General features: G+C 39.4%; 1 protein-coding gene across 1 annotated transcript; it reads left to right on the top strand.

Annotated features, from left to right (window-relative positions):
* Positions 1–851: 851 nt before the first annotated feature.
* LOC110729407 (uridylate kinase-like) lies at positions 852–11,755 on the top strand. The gene is made up of 7 exons (XM_021909149.1): positions 852–2,191; positions 3,168–3,312; positions 6,170–6,223; positions 6,328–6,419; positions 7,643–7,878; positions 8,019–8,183; positions 10,985–11,755. Exons 1-7 carry the CDS (start codon positions 1,449–1,451, stop codon positions 11,080–11,082), a joined length of 1,533 nt encoding a protein of 510 aa, XP_021764841.1. The 5' UTR covers positions 852–1,448; the 3' UTR covers positions 11,083–11,755.
* Positions 11,756–19,587: the final 7,832 nt, after the last annotated feature.

The following is a 19,587-nucleotide window of genomic DNA, read 5'->3' as shown; positions in this document are numbered from 1 at the left end:
TTTGAAGATGTTCCCGTTCCCTCCTTTCGGTATGACGGGTACGTCGGGCCCTTAGGGTCCCGTCTGAAGCTGTGTGAGCTTCAACTTCAAATTCATTCTCAGTATCGTGGTCCGACTGAACTTGAGGGTCGTCTAAGGGACGCCTCTCTTCAGGAGTCGGTACAGACGTGGATGCCATCTCAGAAGTACTCTCCCCACAGACGGCGCCAAAATGTTTCGGGGTTTTCTGATGTCCTGCGGGAGAGTTACAATTCCGAGACTAGAACCGGACGCCTGTACCTGCAAAACAACGGAGACTCCTTGTGGTGGGAGCTCCGCCTCCAACGGTCAAGTTAGTACTTGATTAAGGAGTAATTAATGCGGAAATTAAAGTGATTGGGTCTCTCTAGGTGAGAGTGTTTAATGTGTGTAATCTGCGTTTTTTTGCGTCCTCTCCCTTAATGAGGATTAAGGGAGGTATTTATAACCTCGGGAAACGTGCCAATCTAGGTTTAGGTTAACCTTGGGCTGATTGGGCTTCCCTCGGAAGTTGGGCCTAGGTGACCGGCTTCTCCATTAGGCATGGAGTATGCCACGTGTCATGACATAATAAGTCCATGGTGGACGAATAAGCGTGTGCCACGTGGCAAGCCCTGAGAGGTCCAACTGGGGGACACTTGGCAGGACCTGATTGGCCCACGTGGCGCATTCCGATTGGTGGGAGCAAAATCCCCTAATCAATAGCGACCGGAGGTAGTATGAGTACTTCATTCCTTTAGCTTCATTCTAAACGTTTATGCTCAATAGATAAAACATCATTAAATATATTTTATCAAACCATTATTTTTGTATATTTTCAAATAATATAGTAAATATTATGATGTAGTATTAAATAATAGCAATTTAAAAATGACAATGCACATATTTTTTTTACTATATAAATAATTGAGCAAGTTATTTTAAAAAGTTATCAACAAAAGAAAAAAAAAAATGAAAATTTACTTATTATCACCGTACAACGTGCGAGTACTAATCTAGTAAACATCAATTCTAAACTCAAAGTAATACAAGTAGTAGTTTGTAACCAGTTCCAAATCAGTCAAGTTCAACTATAAAAAGAAAAAAAAAAAAAAAAAAACAAAAGTCCAAAACAACCCGAGAAATGAGGCGAACCTCAGTAACAACAATCACTCTCCACCTCCAATCACCAAGACCCACACTCATGACTTTCAACACTTCATCATTTATTACCATCATCATTAACGGTAACCGTAACAAACCGTAACGGTTACATTTCCACCCCTCCCACCGTTACATCTCATCCAACACTTTCATTTACCCTTCACTAAAATAAAACGGATCTTCTATTCTTCCTCACCCCAAAACTAACGTCGTCTCACGTCGTCACATTCTCATCCCCACCTTTAATTTTTTTCTCTCTCCTAAAAAATTCTTTTCTCTCTCTAAAAATGGCCGACGATTTCTCTCTCCTCACCGCTGCCGCCGACGACCACCACAACCACCACCAGTCCAACTCCCATCACCATTATTTACACCCGAAATTACCCTCCACCGCCGCCGCCTCGGAGGTCTCAAACGACGTCGTTAAGATCTCCGGCGCCGATGGAAGCTCCGACAACGGCGTTGTTTACGAGGTCACGTATGAACCGTCGGAGTTCGAGTCGGTTCCGGATCTTGAGTTGGATCCGAATCCGAACAATTCGTCGATTAACATTATGACTGAATCCGCGGAGAAAAGGAAGGAAATTGACAGGGATGACGTCAGCGAAGGGAGTTATAAAAAGACGAAGACGACGGCGGAGATCGCCGGCGCCGGCGAGTATAGGAAAGATCGAGAAGAGTGGAGTGATACGGCGATAGAGTGTTTGCTAGATGCGTACACGGAGAAGTATACGCAGCTGAATAGGGGGAATTTGAGGGGGAGAGATTGGGAGGAAGTGGCGGTGATTGTGAGTGAGAGGTGTGAGAATCAGCATAAGAGTGTTGAGCAGTGTAAGAATAAGGTGGATAATTTGAAGAAGAGGTATAAGTTGGAGAGGCATAGGATGAGTAGTGCCGGTGTTGCGGTTAGCCATTGGCCGTGGTTTAAGAAGATGGAGGCGATTGTGGGGAATTCGGTGTCATTTAAGTCGGTTTCGGATGATGATAAGGTTAGTGGCTCTAGTGGGAGTGCTACTAGGCAGCAGAAGAGGTATACTACATTTTGTTCTTAGCAATTTTTGAAATTTGGAATTTTTATAGTTCTTGTTTTATTTGTTTTCAGGAGTTACTTTGTATGTGACATCAGCTTAAATGAATAGGTAGAGAATGTAAGTAGAGGAGATAGTTGAAGGAAAGAATCTTCAATTAATTAAAAAGGAGAAAAAGGTTTAATTGTGTGTATTCTCTCACTTGAATCGGGTTTTTAACATGGTGGTGGGGTTTATAATGTTCATTTGCTTGAAAGACAGAAGGTAAAGGAGGGATTGAATAGATACATGCTAGAGAATTCTATGGGTCTACCATCACCACAACTGTATTTGATTAATATATTTTCCCTTGAAACTAGCAAATCAATGATAGTGGAAGAACAAATAGGAGTTATACTTTTACATAGAGCATCATAGCCCATCCCCGATGTTGAGAATTGAGAAGAGATGTCAGGGGTGTGAAGATTGAATCGACCAGTTGAACCTTTTGAATCTCTTGCGATGCCAGTAGTTACTAGAATGGGGTCGGTCTATTCTTCATGATAGCATGGAATAGCTTTATGTTATGTGAAGTTTAGGGAGGATGAAACATTAGTATTTCTCGATCATGTTATGTGAAGTTTAGGAACGATGAAACATTAGTATTTCTCGATTATGTTATGTCCTATAACATTGGAACTCTCAATTTCTCAATTATGTTATGTGAAGTTTAGGAAGGATAAAACATTAGTATTTTCTTTTGGGGATGGAGTGGTCAGGGTACTGGGTGTTGATTATCCATTCTGTAAAATATTAAAATGCTTATTCTCTCAGGTATCACAGATTTGTATGTACGCCTTTGAAATATACCCTGGACCTCTTTCTTCTTCCTTGAGATCTAGAACATGTATAATTGTCTTTTGTTTCATTTGTATTTCGAGTTTTATGAGGTAATAATTGTTGGATTCGGTTTTTAACTAAACATTTCGACGTGGGCAGATATTCTGTGGGAACACCAGGCTCGCTTGGTCAGGTCAATAACATGAAGTCAAAATCAATACCTAATACGAAATGGCAGAGAGTTGTTTTTAAGATCAGTGGTGCTGCTTTAGCTGGCAACGGTCCTCATAACATTGACCCTAAGGTTTGTTCCAAGATCTATATTTATTCTTGCTAACCTCACAAACTGCTTAATGCTGTAATAACCCAGCAAATGTTAATATTAGTGTATAATATAGAGAAGGAGGAGAGCCTGTTTATACACCTATATTTAGTTTCCCTATCATGTCTAGGCAATGACAATCATTTCCTTGTTAGCCTGCAGTGGAGTGATTTGGTACTTTCATAGTGTTTTGGATTGACACTGGTCTTTCTAGCTAATTTGTTCTATTACCTTCTCTAATCACTCATTAGGGGCCGTTTGGTTGGGGGTATTCAACAAAGGGAATGGGAATCGACGGGAATCATTCCCTTTGTTGTTGTTTGTTAGGCCACTTTTCCAATTCCCTTTACCCCCTTCATTCCCCCAAATCCCTCCAAGTTCATTCCCCACCCCCCCAAGGTATTTCTATTCCATTCCTTGGCCACCACCATACCACCACCCTCCTACCTACCCGGATCACCGGAACCACCATCACCGTCGTTGTCGCCCTCCCCTCCCCCAAACCACCATCACCGAAACCTCATTCCCCTCCCCTCAAACCACCAACGACACATCACCGGAAACAGCTCCCCTCCCCAAACCCTCTGGCTACCTTCGTCACCGTCGTCGTCGCCCTCCCCTCCCCCAAACCACCATCACCGAAACCTCATTCCCCTCCCCTCAAACCACCAACGAATCTGAACGTTGGAGCAATGGGATTGATACGTCGTCAGAGTTAGGGTTTTTTACGTGGTGGGTAGGAGTCGGAGAAGGGAGAGGGAGCGGTAAGGAGGCCGGGGTTGGTGTCGCCGGCGCAGGGGAGGGGGCTGGGTTGCTGGCAGGGGATCGCCGAAGGCCCGGGAGTGGGGAAAATTTTGATGAAAGAGATCAACAGTGGTGGTGGTGAATCTAGTGATTCCCATTGTTTTTTTACAACCAAACAACATACTACATTTGAGGGATTTTCATTCCATTCCATTTCATTCCCTTTGTTCATTCCATTCCGTTTACCCCGTGCAAACCAAACGGCCCCTTAGTATTTTTCATATGTCTAATTTACTTTGTTGAGTATTTAGTGTGATGACTAGGTGTTCAGGCTATGTTAAGTTCATCTAATTTGAATTTCTTTGATTTGAATCGGTCTATTATAACTAAACGCGGGCCTTATTTTTATACCAATCCTTAAAGGAAAAAAGTTTTCAAATGAAATTTCGTTAGATCTGTATCAATATGTATTTTCCAAACATGAAAAATTCTTAGTTATTTTCTATTATGTAATCAAAGATACTTATCAATAAGCAAATATTTGCTTAAATAAGTAAATAGAACATTTGCTAAAACTGTCGATCTGGGCACTTCCATATAATGTATTGCCCCTACTTCCCCTACAAACAAAAAAGGACTAATGATTTTCAAAATTGCTGCCTTTTGGTATCAGTAAAACCCAGATCATTGTTTTTACTTTTTGGTTCTGCTGCTGGAAATTCTGAAACCTTGGAGACTACTAATCAACTTAAATTGGTGTTACTGTTTACTCAGTCCTGTATACTCATTCTACTAATCTGAAGAAGCATTAGTAGAATGAGTATACAATTCTGAAACCTTGGAGACTACTAATCAACTTAAATCTTAAGAGCCACCCTCATGTGGCCTCAACGAGAGGATCCTAACACATACACCCCTGTTCTACTAATCTGAAGAAGAACGAGTGATAGGCATGCTGGAAGCTAGGCCGAGGAGGGTTTGGCTCTGATACCAGTGATACTGTTTACTCAGTAAACCAAGTCTGACTCTAGGATACTAGAATGGAGACCCGAGCAATTATCCCAGAAAACTAGCCAATATAGAAAGAAGGGCAGTTTGTTGGCAATAATTGAATAACAATGAAGTTAAGCTGATTAACAGAGAGAAAAGAGAGGTTTTGAGAGAGGAAAGGGAATTATATCATTCGTCATAATTTATCTTACATCACAACTTGGCTTATATAGCCTTGATTACAACCACTACTGCTGACTCACATATATGACAAAAGACAGGTAAATGGACTAAGGACATGACAAATTAACGGCTACTGGACTTGTACTAATTCCCTTGATTATTCCCTCCTGCAACTTCTGCACCTTCCTCTGTAATTTCCTGCTCCCAGTCAGCATCATTTTCGATCTTATCTCCCTCTCCTTCTGACTTGTCAGCTGATTCAGCATTCTCAGCATCTCTTGCCAGCTCATTGTTCTGATTGCTGCCACTCTGGCTCTTCAATAGGATAGTCCTTGTATCAATTGGAAGGTCCAATCTAAGTAGGACCTCTACTTAGTGAAATCATCTGCCTAACGAGGCAGATGACGAGTTACGCTTCTTACGTTCTTGAAAACAGATTGTAAATTAAACAACCGATAAGGAATAAATCAGAGCACATATTCTTTTAGCAATTGTTGAGCACTTGTGTTTAGCCGCCTGCTATGGGCACTCTCTCGCAGGGCACAAACTAGAACTTCGGCATCACTTTATAACGGCTCCTTTGACCAAGTCTCATTCACTGCAAATTTCAGCGCTGTTTTCCCTCCGCTGCTTCAGCTAGTTCCTTTGTATTTTTCCCCCTTTGACTTAATTTTCTAGTTGTATCTTGTAGTACACGTGTTTCATTTATTTGTGCAATGTACATATTTGAGTCGCCAAACTTGCAAAACATGATTGAGGGCATTTTTTGAATGCTGCGAGTAGTTGATGAAGGGGATATATATAGATTGGAGAGGAGGGTGGTGTGAATCGTATATTTATAATTTGTTGGTCTTTGAATAATTTGCTGTGTATCTGGTAGCATTATTCATTTCAGCATCTGAATGACTGTTGAAATTTTTAGGTGGTAATGCTAATTGCTAGAGAGGTTACTGTGGCTTGTCGCCTTGGAGTTCAGGTATATATCTTGGTGATTTAATCTCTCGTTTTCTACCACCCCTCCCTACTTTTGTTTTAAGTATTTTTAGTGCTTACAGACTGAAAATTGCTGTTGTGTCGTAGGTAGCAATTGTGATTGGTGGGCGTAACTTTTTCTGCGGGGATACCTGGATAACTGCAACCGGTGCTGACAGATCTACCACATATCATATTGGGTATCCTAAAGACCTGCTAAACATTTAATTTATTCTGTATGCTTTAATAGTTTCTTCATTTTCTTCTTTACCTGGTTCCTGACAATTGGAGTGTACTAGTATGCTGGTTGTATTTTACTTTACTGATTTGTTTCTTCGCACTCTCTGGCTCTCTGCTGTGTTTGTCTCTGGGTGTGTTTGTGTATGTTGAAGGCTTGAAGTGAAGATGATCTGTGTAAAACGCTTGTGATGTTTAGTGTCTTATAGTTATCATTTGTCTGATAAACTGAGGTGGCTGCTTCCTTTAGTCTTCCCATAGGTCATGCATGTTATAGCTCATTTGCATATTATGCGCAAACAACCCTGATACCTAACCCTCTAAGTTCTCTTTTGGATGTTGTTAGTCTCCCTGAAAGACAATTTGATGCTGTTTGAAGTATTTTGCTGCCATTACAGTAAAGATTTATCATGAGAAGGGTATTATTAGGATTAGGTTTTTTATTTATTTAAATTTTTTTTTAAAACATTGGATTTAGCTGACTATTAGATTTAGGTTTATCTTTTTTTTTTTTTTTTTTTTTTTTTTTTTTTTTTTTTTGGCTCAATAGGAGGTGAAAAGCTCATACTGTTGTGATGTGCTTTGATCAATTGTGGTCATTCAAGAAAGAATAACAACTCAAGGTGCTTTAAATTGAAGACGCAATTGTGCTTGAATCATGAAAGGATACGAGGAGAGGAATCCTGCACTATGGCCTCCCCCCCCTCTTATTATTATTTTTTTTCCTTGCAGATTTCTTGAAGCAGTGCTTTATAATTATGAGTACCGCAATTGGGGGAGTTATTTATTGCATTGACCTCACTTCACTAGTTTATTCAGGAGTAGTTCTGAATATACCGTCCAAGTGGAATCTTTTGGTCGTGGCAAGATTTTGGTTTGCTGTTGAGCTTGTGAATTATAGATATTAAAATAATTTCTTTGGCATATTATATCTTGCTACACCTGTACTATGGCATGGCCTGTCTAGCATTTGTAGGAAATGGTCTAGTAGTCACCTTGTTATTTATGTTCTTACCTTAACATTTCCTTATATGATATGTTCTCTGCTGTGTTTGGTAGTTGTCAGTCTTGTCACTCAAGTTGTGAATTTTTCGGGTTGAACTATGTATACTTTAATGTTAAATCTCGTAGTCAGTATGATGGTTGTGAATTATTTTGTCTCACATCAATTGCTCACCCTTGTCAGTATGATGGCAACTGTGATGAACTCAGTGTTGCTCCAGTCAGCCTTAGAGAAGATGGGTGTTCAGACACGTTTACAAACTGCTTTTGCAATGTCAGAGGTGGGTGAGCCATACAATAGACAAAAGGCAATCAGACATCTAGAGAAAGGCAGAGTGGTGATCTTCGGTGGAGTTGGTGGTGGTTCAGGAAATCCTCTCTTTTCAACTGACACAACAGCAGCTTTACGAGCAACTGACCGTATGACTTGATCCTCTCCTGTAATTTTGCTAAAAATTTATGTTTTGGTCATTGCCTTTTGGGGTTGGTGTGTATGGTTCACTGTAGCTTTACAGCTTGGTTCATGTCTTAAGTGTAGTGTTTTGTCCCCTTTCTTACAGTTGATGCCCAGGCAGTTCTCAAAGGCACCAATGTTGATGTTGTTTATGACTGTAATTCAAGTGGCGTTACATTTGAGCACATATCCTTCAGAGAAGCTGCTTCCCGAGGCCCCTCATCTATGGGCGTGATGGCATTGACATTCTGTGAAGAGAATGCTATTCCTGGTTAGTATACTCAGCTTAAGTATTTACTATTCAACAAGCTGATTCATTTATATCTTCCTCCGTCCCTTTAACATTGCAACATAGAGGAGTTGCTTTCTAAAGCACGATTCAAATCTAACAAGAGCCTACATGACTATATTTACCCTTACACATTAATTACAATATGTGATTAAAGAGGAGTGTGTAGATAGTGTTTGCAGACGGTGCAATATCTAAGGAATGGAGAAAAATATGCTGTAACTATCATTAAGGTGACAAACTTTGCCCATTTGCAATAAATGGGTAACCATAAGTTCTATTCATTTCCTCGTGAAAAAAAAAAAATATTATGGTGACAAAGTTCATTCATCGACTAGGTGATAGTATTACTTAAATTTGTTTGCTTTTACTGATTTTATATGATTTTGTAATTCTGCTTCTTATCTTTAGCTTCTTTATTAGACTTTCTTTTATTACTGGTTAACTTCTCATTGGGTTATATATGTGCCTTTCTTATTCCTTTATTTATTTTTAATATATTTAATTTTTGCATCTGTTTTTCCAGTCAGTTTAGATAGTTATCATCTTGTGATTACTGCATTTTTCTGGAAAAAAAGGCCAACATTTGGTGGGCAATGCCTATGCTGGTAGTTATTCAGTGTCTTAAGTTTGGCACATCTTTCTTAAGTAGGCCACATGCCACTTTTAAGGAACGTTGATGGGTTTGACTTGCCTGATTGGCACATGGATGATCGATTGGGATGCTGGGACCAAGTAAGCTGGCTAAAAGCCTAAAAGGCCCCAACTCGGTTGGCTTGGGTTCAGCAGGGGTGGACCAGCCTGATCAAAGGTCAATCTGACAAAGTGGTGTACAAATTGGTGTGCCTGTGTGCCAAATCATGGCATAGAAAGGGTTATCATCTATGTTGCACGGACTCGAGTTTGGGTGTCGTATCCAAGTACGAATCGGAGGATCCGATCCTTCGATTCAAAAAATAGCCGATACGGGGATAAGGTCAAAAGAGTGTCTTGATTAATTTTTAAGACACGGTTGACATATAAAGTGTCGGAATTTTTTTTCAGATACTTATATAAGGAAAAAGAAAATCTATAATATTATCATTTGTACCAAAAAAATAAAAAAGGGTAAACAGTTTGAGAGCAAATAGTAGTTAACAAATACGTAGTATATACAAGTAAATTTTTTTCCTTAGAGTACACAAAACAGTTGTCATTACTCTCACCAAGTCATGAAAAGATATACCTTGTGTACTGACTTTACCTTTTCATAACTTAGGTGAGAGTAATGACAGCTGTTTTCCATTTATTTTTTGTGTACTTAAGGGAAAAATTATACCTTGTATATACTACGTATTTGTTAAATACTACTTGCTCTCTTACTGTTTACCCTTTTTTATTTTTTTTTGGGTACAGATGATAATATTATACTCCCTCCGTCTCATAATATAGTTCCTGTTTGTGTTTTTTCACGGTATTTAAGAAATAGGAGAAGAAAGTGGATGAAGTACATTAATAAAAGTGAAAAGTACAATAATAGAGAAAAGTTACAGGGAGAAGTGGAATAAAGTACAAGGCATGTTTCAAAATTCAAGGATAAATTAGGAAGTACAATGAATAAAGTTAAAAAGTGAGGGTATAATGGTCTTTACATACTATCGAAAAATAGAAACAGGATCAACATTTTGGATCTCCAAAATAGGAAAACAGGAACTATATTATGGGACGGAGGGAGTAGATTTTTTTTTTCTTTTTTACTAACTATCTGAAAAGTTCCCGACACTTAATATGTCAATTGTGTCTTAAAAATTAGTCAAGATACTCTTTTGACCGTATCCCCGTATCGGCTATTTTTTGAATCGGAGGATCGGATCCTCCGATCCCTACTTGGATATGACAACCTTACTCGAGTTTGTGCAACATAGGCCATACCCATCCTCTTCCTCTTTCGTCTTCATATATCTCTCTTTGTTTGAACCTAGGTTTGGAGTGAAAAACAGCCGAAGATTATTTTTGATGTCAAAACTACTCCGTAGAACTTTATTTGCATTGACTTCGAGAGCAAAGGAGTGACAGGTTTTTTGTGGGAGTTGTGGAGATTATGGTGGGAAAAGGAAGGTTTTGAAACTGGATAATGGGCTGTGAATTTTTTTGGCAATGCAATGGTTGCTTTTTGTTAGGTTGTAGATAATACAAGGTTAAATGGAGATGATAATTTGAATGGATTGGTGTTGTGCAGACACAAAACCGCAAAGAGGGTTAGGAAACTTTGGGTGTAGTGAGGAATTGACAAGTTTGGAGCTCTGGGGTTGTTTTCTTTGATTTACAACTGCTGGTGGATGATGATCGTCTGATTGATGTCGTTGTGGGGGTTATGACTGAAGCAAGAAAGGACGGGGAAGTTTGGAAAGGATAGAGAAGAACAACAAAGGGAGGTTTAATTTCAAACGAACGGTTTTAATTTTGTCACATTATATTTTGATTTCAGCAATTATAAGTAATGTGTGTTTTTTCTTTTGTGGAACAGTAGTAGCTCTCGATATTCAATTGAATTGTCAGGGAAGATTGATTTGACTAAAGGTTAAACCTCATGATTCAAAGAAAAATAGTTGTTTCATGTTTATCTTGTGAAAGTATAGCACATATAAGAAACATATAAGAAAACATTCTTTTCTGCTGCATATGCGGAGCTTTTGCCACATTTTTGTGCTTACATCTTCCACTCAATCTGTCTAATTTGTTATCCTAATATAATGTGAATTGGCTAGTCCGTGATCATAAACAAATTGTGTTGTTCTGTGCAGTTGTGATTTTCAACTTTCTTGAACCTGGTAACATATCGAGAGCCCTTTGTGGTGAACAAATTGGTACATTAATTGATCAGACGGGAATGATTAGCTAACATCTATAACATGATATGTATTTTTCCTCATTACTTGTTGTAGCTTCTGTTTGTAAGTATATATATATAGTCGGAAACCAAACCACAAGCCTCTGCCCACTCTCATCTATGCTGGGGTGATCTTGGTTATGTAAAATGCTTGAAGCTACAGTAGATGACTGCTGTATTTAGGGATGGAGCAAATTTTTTGTTGATGTACTAATAACTTATCATCCTTGACCTTGACATACAACTTGGGAGGCTGGAGCTTGGGAGGCTGCCGCCTACTAAATTATGAACCATAGTAATCATGGTTACTAATGCTTCATTTACGGCAGGCTGAACAGCAAGGTATATTAACTCCTGTAGAATATTTCCTTCCCCCTGCCTGTAATTTTGTGGCGTATCTGTATTTATCAATTATACTTAGTATAGGTATTGTGGGGGACTCGTAATGTTGTAGTTCGGCGATGTATAAGTCAAAATTTTGTAACTAATAAAGCTTCACAGTTTTCCTGTTTATGGCAACAATACAGTTTATTTGTGGGGGGTGGATAGGATATGGAAGTACTTGGTATATTTTACGGGTCGAAGAACTAAAGATCTGTTTATGACCTTTTTCAAGATTCAATTGTAAAGGAAGATGGCATTTTTTGTATCAACTATTTTTGCACAAATGCTGTTTTGCTGTTCAGATAGGCATATAATTTATGATTTGTACTATGTATGATTTGTACTATGTATCTCATAGTAGAAAAATTGTTATAAACTTCCAGTGAAATATACGAAGTAATTTCCTTTTCCATAAAAAAAATAATTTCCATTTTTTGCTCCTAATAAAAAAATAGAAACATTATTATTATTCAGATGGTGTTTAGCAGAACTAATAGAAATATGGTGTATGTTTATGCTCCTTTCCGTTATTGAATTATTGATCATAAAGATGATTAAAGGCCATCACAATCGAAGTAATTGATTATAAAACCATTTTTTTTCTTGCAATATGAAGTTTATAGCACACGAAATACACTTAATGATTATCTTACAAAATGTAATTCACATTAGCAATTTGAGTGAAACCTAAGAGAAGATAAAAGATGTTTGCATGTAGATAAATTTTGAGCTTCTTTCAAAAAAAAAAAAAAAAAAAAAAAAAGATAAATTTTGAGCTAGGGGCATTTATTCAAATAGAACGAGTTGAAAATGAAACAAATACACATGGACTTGTGAACATTTGTGCCGGATATTAAATATGGGAGCACACTAGCACTGTCAAATTTTAAATCTAAATCGTTTAACCATTTGAAACCTTTTGATTTAAATGAAAATCGAATTGATAAAAAATTGATTATTTAAAATCGAAAATCGACCACTAATGTTTATATATTGTCGTTTGTAAATACCAAAACCACTAATGGTCATATATATTTATATGGTGCAAATATTATTATTAAGTGATTATTAATTCATGCATAGTACATTGAAATAATATAAGTACCATCTTACTAATATCGTCGATAATTATCTATTAGTATGACATATGGTGTTAAGTAAGCAAAATTAGATAAATTTTTTAGGAAAGAAAAGTTATTTTATAGTTTTATTTTTGATCAAATAAATGGAAAAATTGTCAAAAATAATACAAAGTTTAAGCGGTCCACCAAAAACAAGTCAATCTTTTAATTATTTTTGAATAATACAAACTTTGGGAAGTATCCGTTATAAACAGGTAATAACCAGTTGGTGACTTGATTAGTAGGTATATGGGGCACATGTCGTTATTCTATTGGTTTGACACTTTATTTATTTTTTTATTTTATTTAATGTCTTTAATATTTATTTTTGTTATGTTATCAATATATTTATTTTTTTAAAAAAAAACCTTTACTACCAGCCACCCTTTCTCCTCCTTGCCAACATCCACTTTCCCCCTCTCCCGGGCCTCCGGCAACCCCCTGTCAGCACCCCAGCTCCCTCCCCTGCGCCGGCGACACCAACCCCGACCTCCTTACCGCTCCCTCTCCCTTCTTTAACTCCTACCCACCACGTAATAATCAACTGCGCGAGTCACCGCCACACGACTCGCTGCCGGAACTCAAATCGGAAACGCCACGATGATGATGATTTCCCCCATGAAATCACGGTAACCAATCGTCGATACTTCGGCGAGTGAAAACCCTAACTTTGACGACGCATCAATCACCATTGCTCCAACATTCAGATTCTTTGGTGGTTTGAGGGGAGGGGAATGAGGTTTCGGTGATGGTGGTTTGGGGGAGGGGAGGGGAGGGCGACGGAGGTAGGAATGGTTGGCGGCGAGGTGACTGGCTGGCGCCGCCGGTGATTTGGGGTACTAGTAGAAAAAAGTAAATGACAAGCGGTTCAAACCCCCTAATGGGAGGGGTTTTGAACCACTTCGGCTTCGGGGGCTTCCCATTGCCCATTTAAATGCAAGCGTGTTCAAACTGCTTCCCATTTGTAGTGAATGGAAAGCGGTTTTGGCGCCAAACGCTTCCCATTTTCATTTCACACATGATATGTAAAGTGTAATGGGGAGCGGTTTTGGCGCCAAACCGCTTCTCATTTAGGCTTTTTTTTCCACATTATTATTATTAATAATAATATGATAATAATATTAGTGACCTGTCATAATAATATCAGTAACCTGTCACAATAATATTAATATTATTAATTAATAATAATATTAATATTATTAATTAATAATAATATTAATATTACAAACAATAATACAATAATATATAACATGAAATAATTATATATATCAAAAGTAACATCATTAATATGTTTAATTAACAATAATAATATGTAATTACACCAAAATATATAAAGATAACATTCACAAATACTACGTACTAATTATAATTAATGTTAATATATAAAAACATAACTAAAATGATGTTCATAATACTAATAAGCTCAAGCTCACTAATTAATTTGGTGTGTGTGCACCCACTCCGACAGTTCTAGATGCCATCAAATGTCACGAAAAAAGCCCACATGTCGCGAATTTCATTAATTTTTTTTCTTGTTAACGGGCCTTCCCTTTGAATCTTGCAAACCTTTGGGGGAAAAAAAAACCAAACATTATCATGCGTATTACAAAAAATTCAAAAAATGTATGTCAAATATTTCATAATTAGTCACTAAAATTCGCAAACACTTAGGCATACAAATTCACAAACAAGGCAATATCCTCTCTCTCTAAAAACGAGAGCTCCCCTCACTAAAAGTGAGTCCTTTCAGCCTACTAGGGCTTCTTCCATCTCCTTCAAGGAGGTCGTCCATTCTCCGGATTAGATGTGCTTGTCCTCATAGTATTGTATGAGAGGTTTCTTAGCTATCTTCTAACCCTATTTTGGAGAAATATCAAGCGTTTTCATGTGTCCGTGGCTCTTTTTATCCTCCTTTTTCTTCTTCCAAGACAATCAGGTTCTTGGTTTTGTTGTTTTTCCTCGTTTCCTTAAAAGGTGATACCCTTTTCAGCAGCCCTTTGGTCTTCTCGAAACGGTAGAGGGGATCTTCCTTTGGTTTTCCCACTGTACTTTGCTTCTGGTAGTAATTAACTTCCTCTCATTAGTGCAGTAAGTGATAGCTAGAGGCGGCTATCCTATTAAGTTCATTAATTCATCCAGGTCTGCTCCCCATGCGCATTCTGCTTCTAATTCCAAGAACAGAAGTCCCTCTCTAAATGCAGGGAGTTTAAGGCCTGCATTTCATCTTCCATCTTACATCCTCTTGTCTTTCTTTCTGTCTGTTCTTCTTTCTTCGTCTTGTCTGTTTTAAAAATTCCAATCTCAACCTAATTCTTATTTTGTCTTTTCCCCTTTATTCTTCTTGCATAAATCATGAGCAATAATAGTAATCCTCATGATGAACATCAATTCCAAAATATGCGGGGGGGGGGGGGGGGGGACCTTTATTCCAGCCCCAGAAAATTTTAGTCTTCTCAATATGACTATTAACTTTAACTCGTGTGTTATAGGCTCTTTCATTGGACCCAACCCTCCCTCTGAGCATTTTGTGCAACATATTGTCAACTCCCGTTGGATAAGGAGGGGGGAAATAAGAGTCCATAGATCAGGACAATATTTTCTGTTTGAATGCAGAAATAGTCAAGACCTTGAGGGTCTTATTAGTGCAGGCACATCAATTTTTGACGGGAGAATTATCAATTTCAGAAGGTATCAAGCAGACTTTGTTCCCCACCAAATGAGCTTTACTCTTACGAGGGTATGGGTAAGAGTTTACGGGCTACCCCTGGCCTACCTTACCTCTAGTTGGGCAAGACAAATCCTCCGGCATGTGGGATACTTGGAAGAACTTGAGCAGGAAGGAAATGAGCTCCCTAATCAGGCGGAGCTTAGGGCTAGAATGCTGATCGATCTCTCTATTCCTCTAATCCCGGGGTGCTTCATACCCTTATAATTGAAGGAAATAGAGTGATATGGGTTTACTTAAGATATGAAGGCATCTACAGGTTTTTCAAGTCGTGTGGGTGCGCAGGCCACTCCACATCGCGTTGCACTCTACATGCTGTGGTGGCGAGGAGGAGAGTGAGGCGTAGGTTGGACGAGGTGGAGGCCGATGGTGTGAGGGTGCTATATGGGCCAACGGAATACTCGTTTTATTCGAATTTGATTCGTGGTTTACCAAATTGGTATCGTTTCCGAAATTCGGAGTTAGACCTACACCCTGTTGAGAGACAACAAGACCCTCTGTGCATAGGAGAGGTCCTAGGGTGGGTAGGGATTTTGAAGAAAATCATCATCAATTTGATGAACACTCATCATCACAAGAGAATGTTGATAGTGAGGGGTTTCAGACAGGCGAGGAGGAATGGTCAAATGAAGGCTCGGTGCTGGTTGAAAAGGAGGAGGATCCGGTGAGGCCAGACCTTGTGCTATCTCCGGGAAGGCGTTTTGGTTTAAGTGGAGATCCTTACGCTGATATGGTTCAGGAGGGGCTTCTAAACCCTAATTTCAGCGCACATGGAGGTGGGAACAACCAAGCTCCTTGTGAAGATCAACTCCTAGAATCCGATCTTCATGTGATAGTAAGGGGAAGGGAGGGCTCAAGCCCAGTCAGGTCTACGGTGGGAATGGGTCAGCCTATGGGTAATGCAAACACCTTAGCCTCTCCAACTAGGCCCTTTTTCTTGGGCTCTACGTTTGAGGTTAGAGAGCCTTCGGCACCTCAGTAGGCAGGCAGACAGGGTGGAGGACCAGGAACTATATTCCACACCTTAGGAATTTCAGAATGGGCCTCCTCCCCCTTAGGTTTCGAAAGAAATAATGAGATGGAATACAAAAATATGGAAAAAGCTAGCATGGCTATGACTATCCCTTCAGCAGTAATATCGCAACAAAGGATGGTGAACTCGACAATCATGGAGGCTGGAGGAATAGAAAGGGGGGAACAAATTGAAAGAGGGGAGTATGCGAGCATCATGGAAGAAAGTACGATTTTAACTCTAGGGATCCGAAATGCACGAAGGGATGAAATTCAGGAACTTCATCGCACAGTAAGGGCTGCAACTCCGCCTTTTCTCAGGCTTTCTGCATCGGATTTGGGGGGGCTGCCGAACCTTCCCCTCACTGAATTTGACCCCCTAACACTTTGGTATCGCATCTTAGCTCTTTCAATTTTACAGAGTTATTTAATTATGATGATAGTGCTAATAACAGGAAGCGAGTTAGGGAGGCAGTGGGTCATTTACCGGTTTCATGTGATGGGGACTTGATTCGATACAGTGAAAATGACTACGAGTGGGTGGAGATGAAGAGACTCAAAAGGCTCCATAGATGGTCCGAAAAAGGGGGCTTCTCAATCTGGCTCAAAGATGAAGAGAGGGGCAGCAGGTTTGCTTCTAAGGCCATAACTGATCCTGATATTGCAAGGGAATTCGGGGTGGATGTCGATGGTGATCTTAGGATGAGGGGAAGGAACGAGAGGCAACAAGACAACTCCTCTTCATCGACTGAGTCTTTCAAGAGGCAGAAAAGTGAAGAAGTAACATCGGCTCTTAGGCAGACAAGGGATGATATGGATATTGATCTTCAGCTAACTATGTTTGATTCGATAAAACTAACGGCGGGGAGTGAGCAGCCCCCGACAGGAATATGAATGTGGTGGCGTGGAATTGTAGGGGTTTAAATGATCCACACTCTCTTGCAATTCCCTAAATAGTGTGGCTCTACCGTTCGAAGTTACCTTTATTTATGTTTATTTTAGAAACTAAAATGGATTTTGTTACGGCAGCATCTAGGTTTAGTTCTCTTGATCCTACTTCCTTTTTTGGTTGTAATGCGGATGGAAGTAGGGGGGGTCTTCTTGTTTTATGTTGGTCTAAAGATGTTGTAGAATGCTTGTACTCTTCAAAAAAATTCATCTTTTGTAATCTGAAAGAATCTAATGGAAGTATGAAGTATGTACTGTTTCTTTATGGAGAGCCTCAAGTTGAAAATAGGGGAATAGTTTGGGAACAACTACAATGGTTTTTGGAAGAGTTCAAAAATGTCTTAGTCATAGGAGATTTCAACCAAATTGAAAGTGGGAGTGACAAACTAGGGGGCTCGGTGCGAATAAGAGGAATCGACGCCTTCCTTGATTGACGTTTTAGCAGTAATGTGACGGAAGTCCCTTTTTCGTGTCCCAGGTTCACTTGGAGTAATAAGAGGGAAGGGGACGATCTCATTCTAGAGAGGCTAGATCGTGCTTACATCACGGAGGAATGGTTCAACCACTCTCTGGATGGGAGAATTGTTCATGAACTGATTGTTTGCTCGGACCATGAAGCCATTACTTATCATGTTCTACGTGGGTCTACTACTTCTATTAGGCCTTATCAAATTGAGAACTGGTGTCTTGCCTTCCCGGCAATCAAGGAAATGGTGGGAACTTTGTGGAAGGAGGAAGTTCAAGGATCATTCATGTTCTAGCTTTCAAGGAAACTAGATAGGTTAAGATCAAAGCTTCAATATTGGTGCTTGGAAAATAAAAAAGTTTGGGGGATAAACTGGAGGAAGATTACCAAGGATCTTCGAAGCACGGGGATGAATATTAGCTCTCTACAGGAAGGGGAGGGGTACATCCAACCATATTAACCTTCTTATTCCGGAGAGCCAATTGTGTTTTAATTTTTGGAAACAAAGAATGAAGGCAAACTAAGTTAGGCTCGAGGACTGCCCCTCGACTACTATGTATAGGCAAGTAAAACAGCGACAGCTACAAAATGCAATTTTAACACTAAGGAATGGAAATGATTCATGGGTAGAGGGGAAAAAGGAGGTCGAAGAGGTAATTTTATCTTCAATCAAGGATATCTACACCCCGGACGTGACAGACAACCACGGGGAAGATATTGATCTCTTACTCCGACAGCTGGATATTCCTCTCCTCTCGGAAGAGGATAGACTTTGGCTTGACAGGGATTTTTTGGAAGGTGAAATTAAAAAAGCTATGTTCAATATGCATTGTTCCAAGTCTCTAGGCCCGGATGGTTTATAGTGGATTTTTTCAAGGCTTACTGGAATGAGGTTGGGCAGTTGGTGGTGGATAGTGTAAAGCAGTTCCTCAGAACAGGAAACATGCTTAAAGAATGGAACCAAACTTTGCTAGTGTTAATCCCAAAGGTGAAGGTTCCAGAGCTTGCTAGTCACTTTAGACCGATCAGTTTGTGCAACATGATCTATAAGTGCATATCTAATTGCTTGGACAGGCTAAAGCCGATCCTCCCAAGCCTTATCACGGACAACCAGCATGCTTTTATTCCAGAAAGGTTTATGGAAGACAACATCCTCCTAAGCCATGAGCTCTTGCACCTGAAAAATTCGAGGAAAGGGTCTAATTTCACAGCTATTAGGATCGACATGTCAAAAGCATATGATACAGTGGATTGGCTCTTTCTCTAAAAAGTCTTGCAGGTTTACGGGTTTTCTACCCACTAGATAAGGATGATCTCACAGTGTATCTCGACGGTAAGTTTCAAAACAGTCATCAATAGGAAAACAACCGAACACTTTGTTCCTAAGTGTGGGTTAAGACAGGGGGATCCTCTCTCCCCGCATCTCTTCATTTTTTGCATGGATATTCTTTCTAGAATGTTAAGTCTGGCAGAGGATATAAAGCAATTCAAAGGGTTAAAAGTCTCTCGCAGATATCCTTCGATTTCCCATCTCTTCTTTGCAGATGATGCCATGCTCTTTTTCAAGGCAAATGAGGAGTCATGTCTATGCATCTTTGATATTCTTCAAAGGTTTGGCAAAGCTTATGGTCAACAATTAAATCTTCAGAAGTCTGTAATAAAGTTCTCGCCAGGTACTAACAATTCTAAGAGATTGGCAGTGAAACAAGCCCTTTCTATGCTTGAGACTGAGATTATGGGGATTCATCTGGGAGCTTTGATTGACATTCAAGGAAAGAAAAGTTCTTCTTTCCAATTCCTGGTAGATAAGGTATCGGAAAAAATCATCTCTTGGGCTTCCTTACACCTCTCTCAAGCGGCAA

The sequence above is a fragment of the Chenopodium quinoa genome, unplaced genomic scaffold, assembly GCF_001683475.1.
Source record: "Chenopodium quinoa cultivar QQ74 unplaced genomic scaffold, ASM168347v1, whole genome shotgun sequence".
Taxonomy (NCBI): Eukaryota; Viridiplantae; Streptophyta; class Magnoliopsida; order Caryophyllales; family Amaranthaceae; genus Chenopodium; species Chenopodium quinoa.
This window is presented reverse-complemented; position numbering and strand designations above follow the sequence as displayed.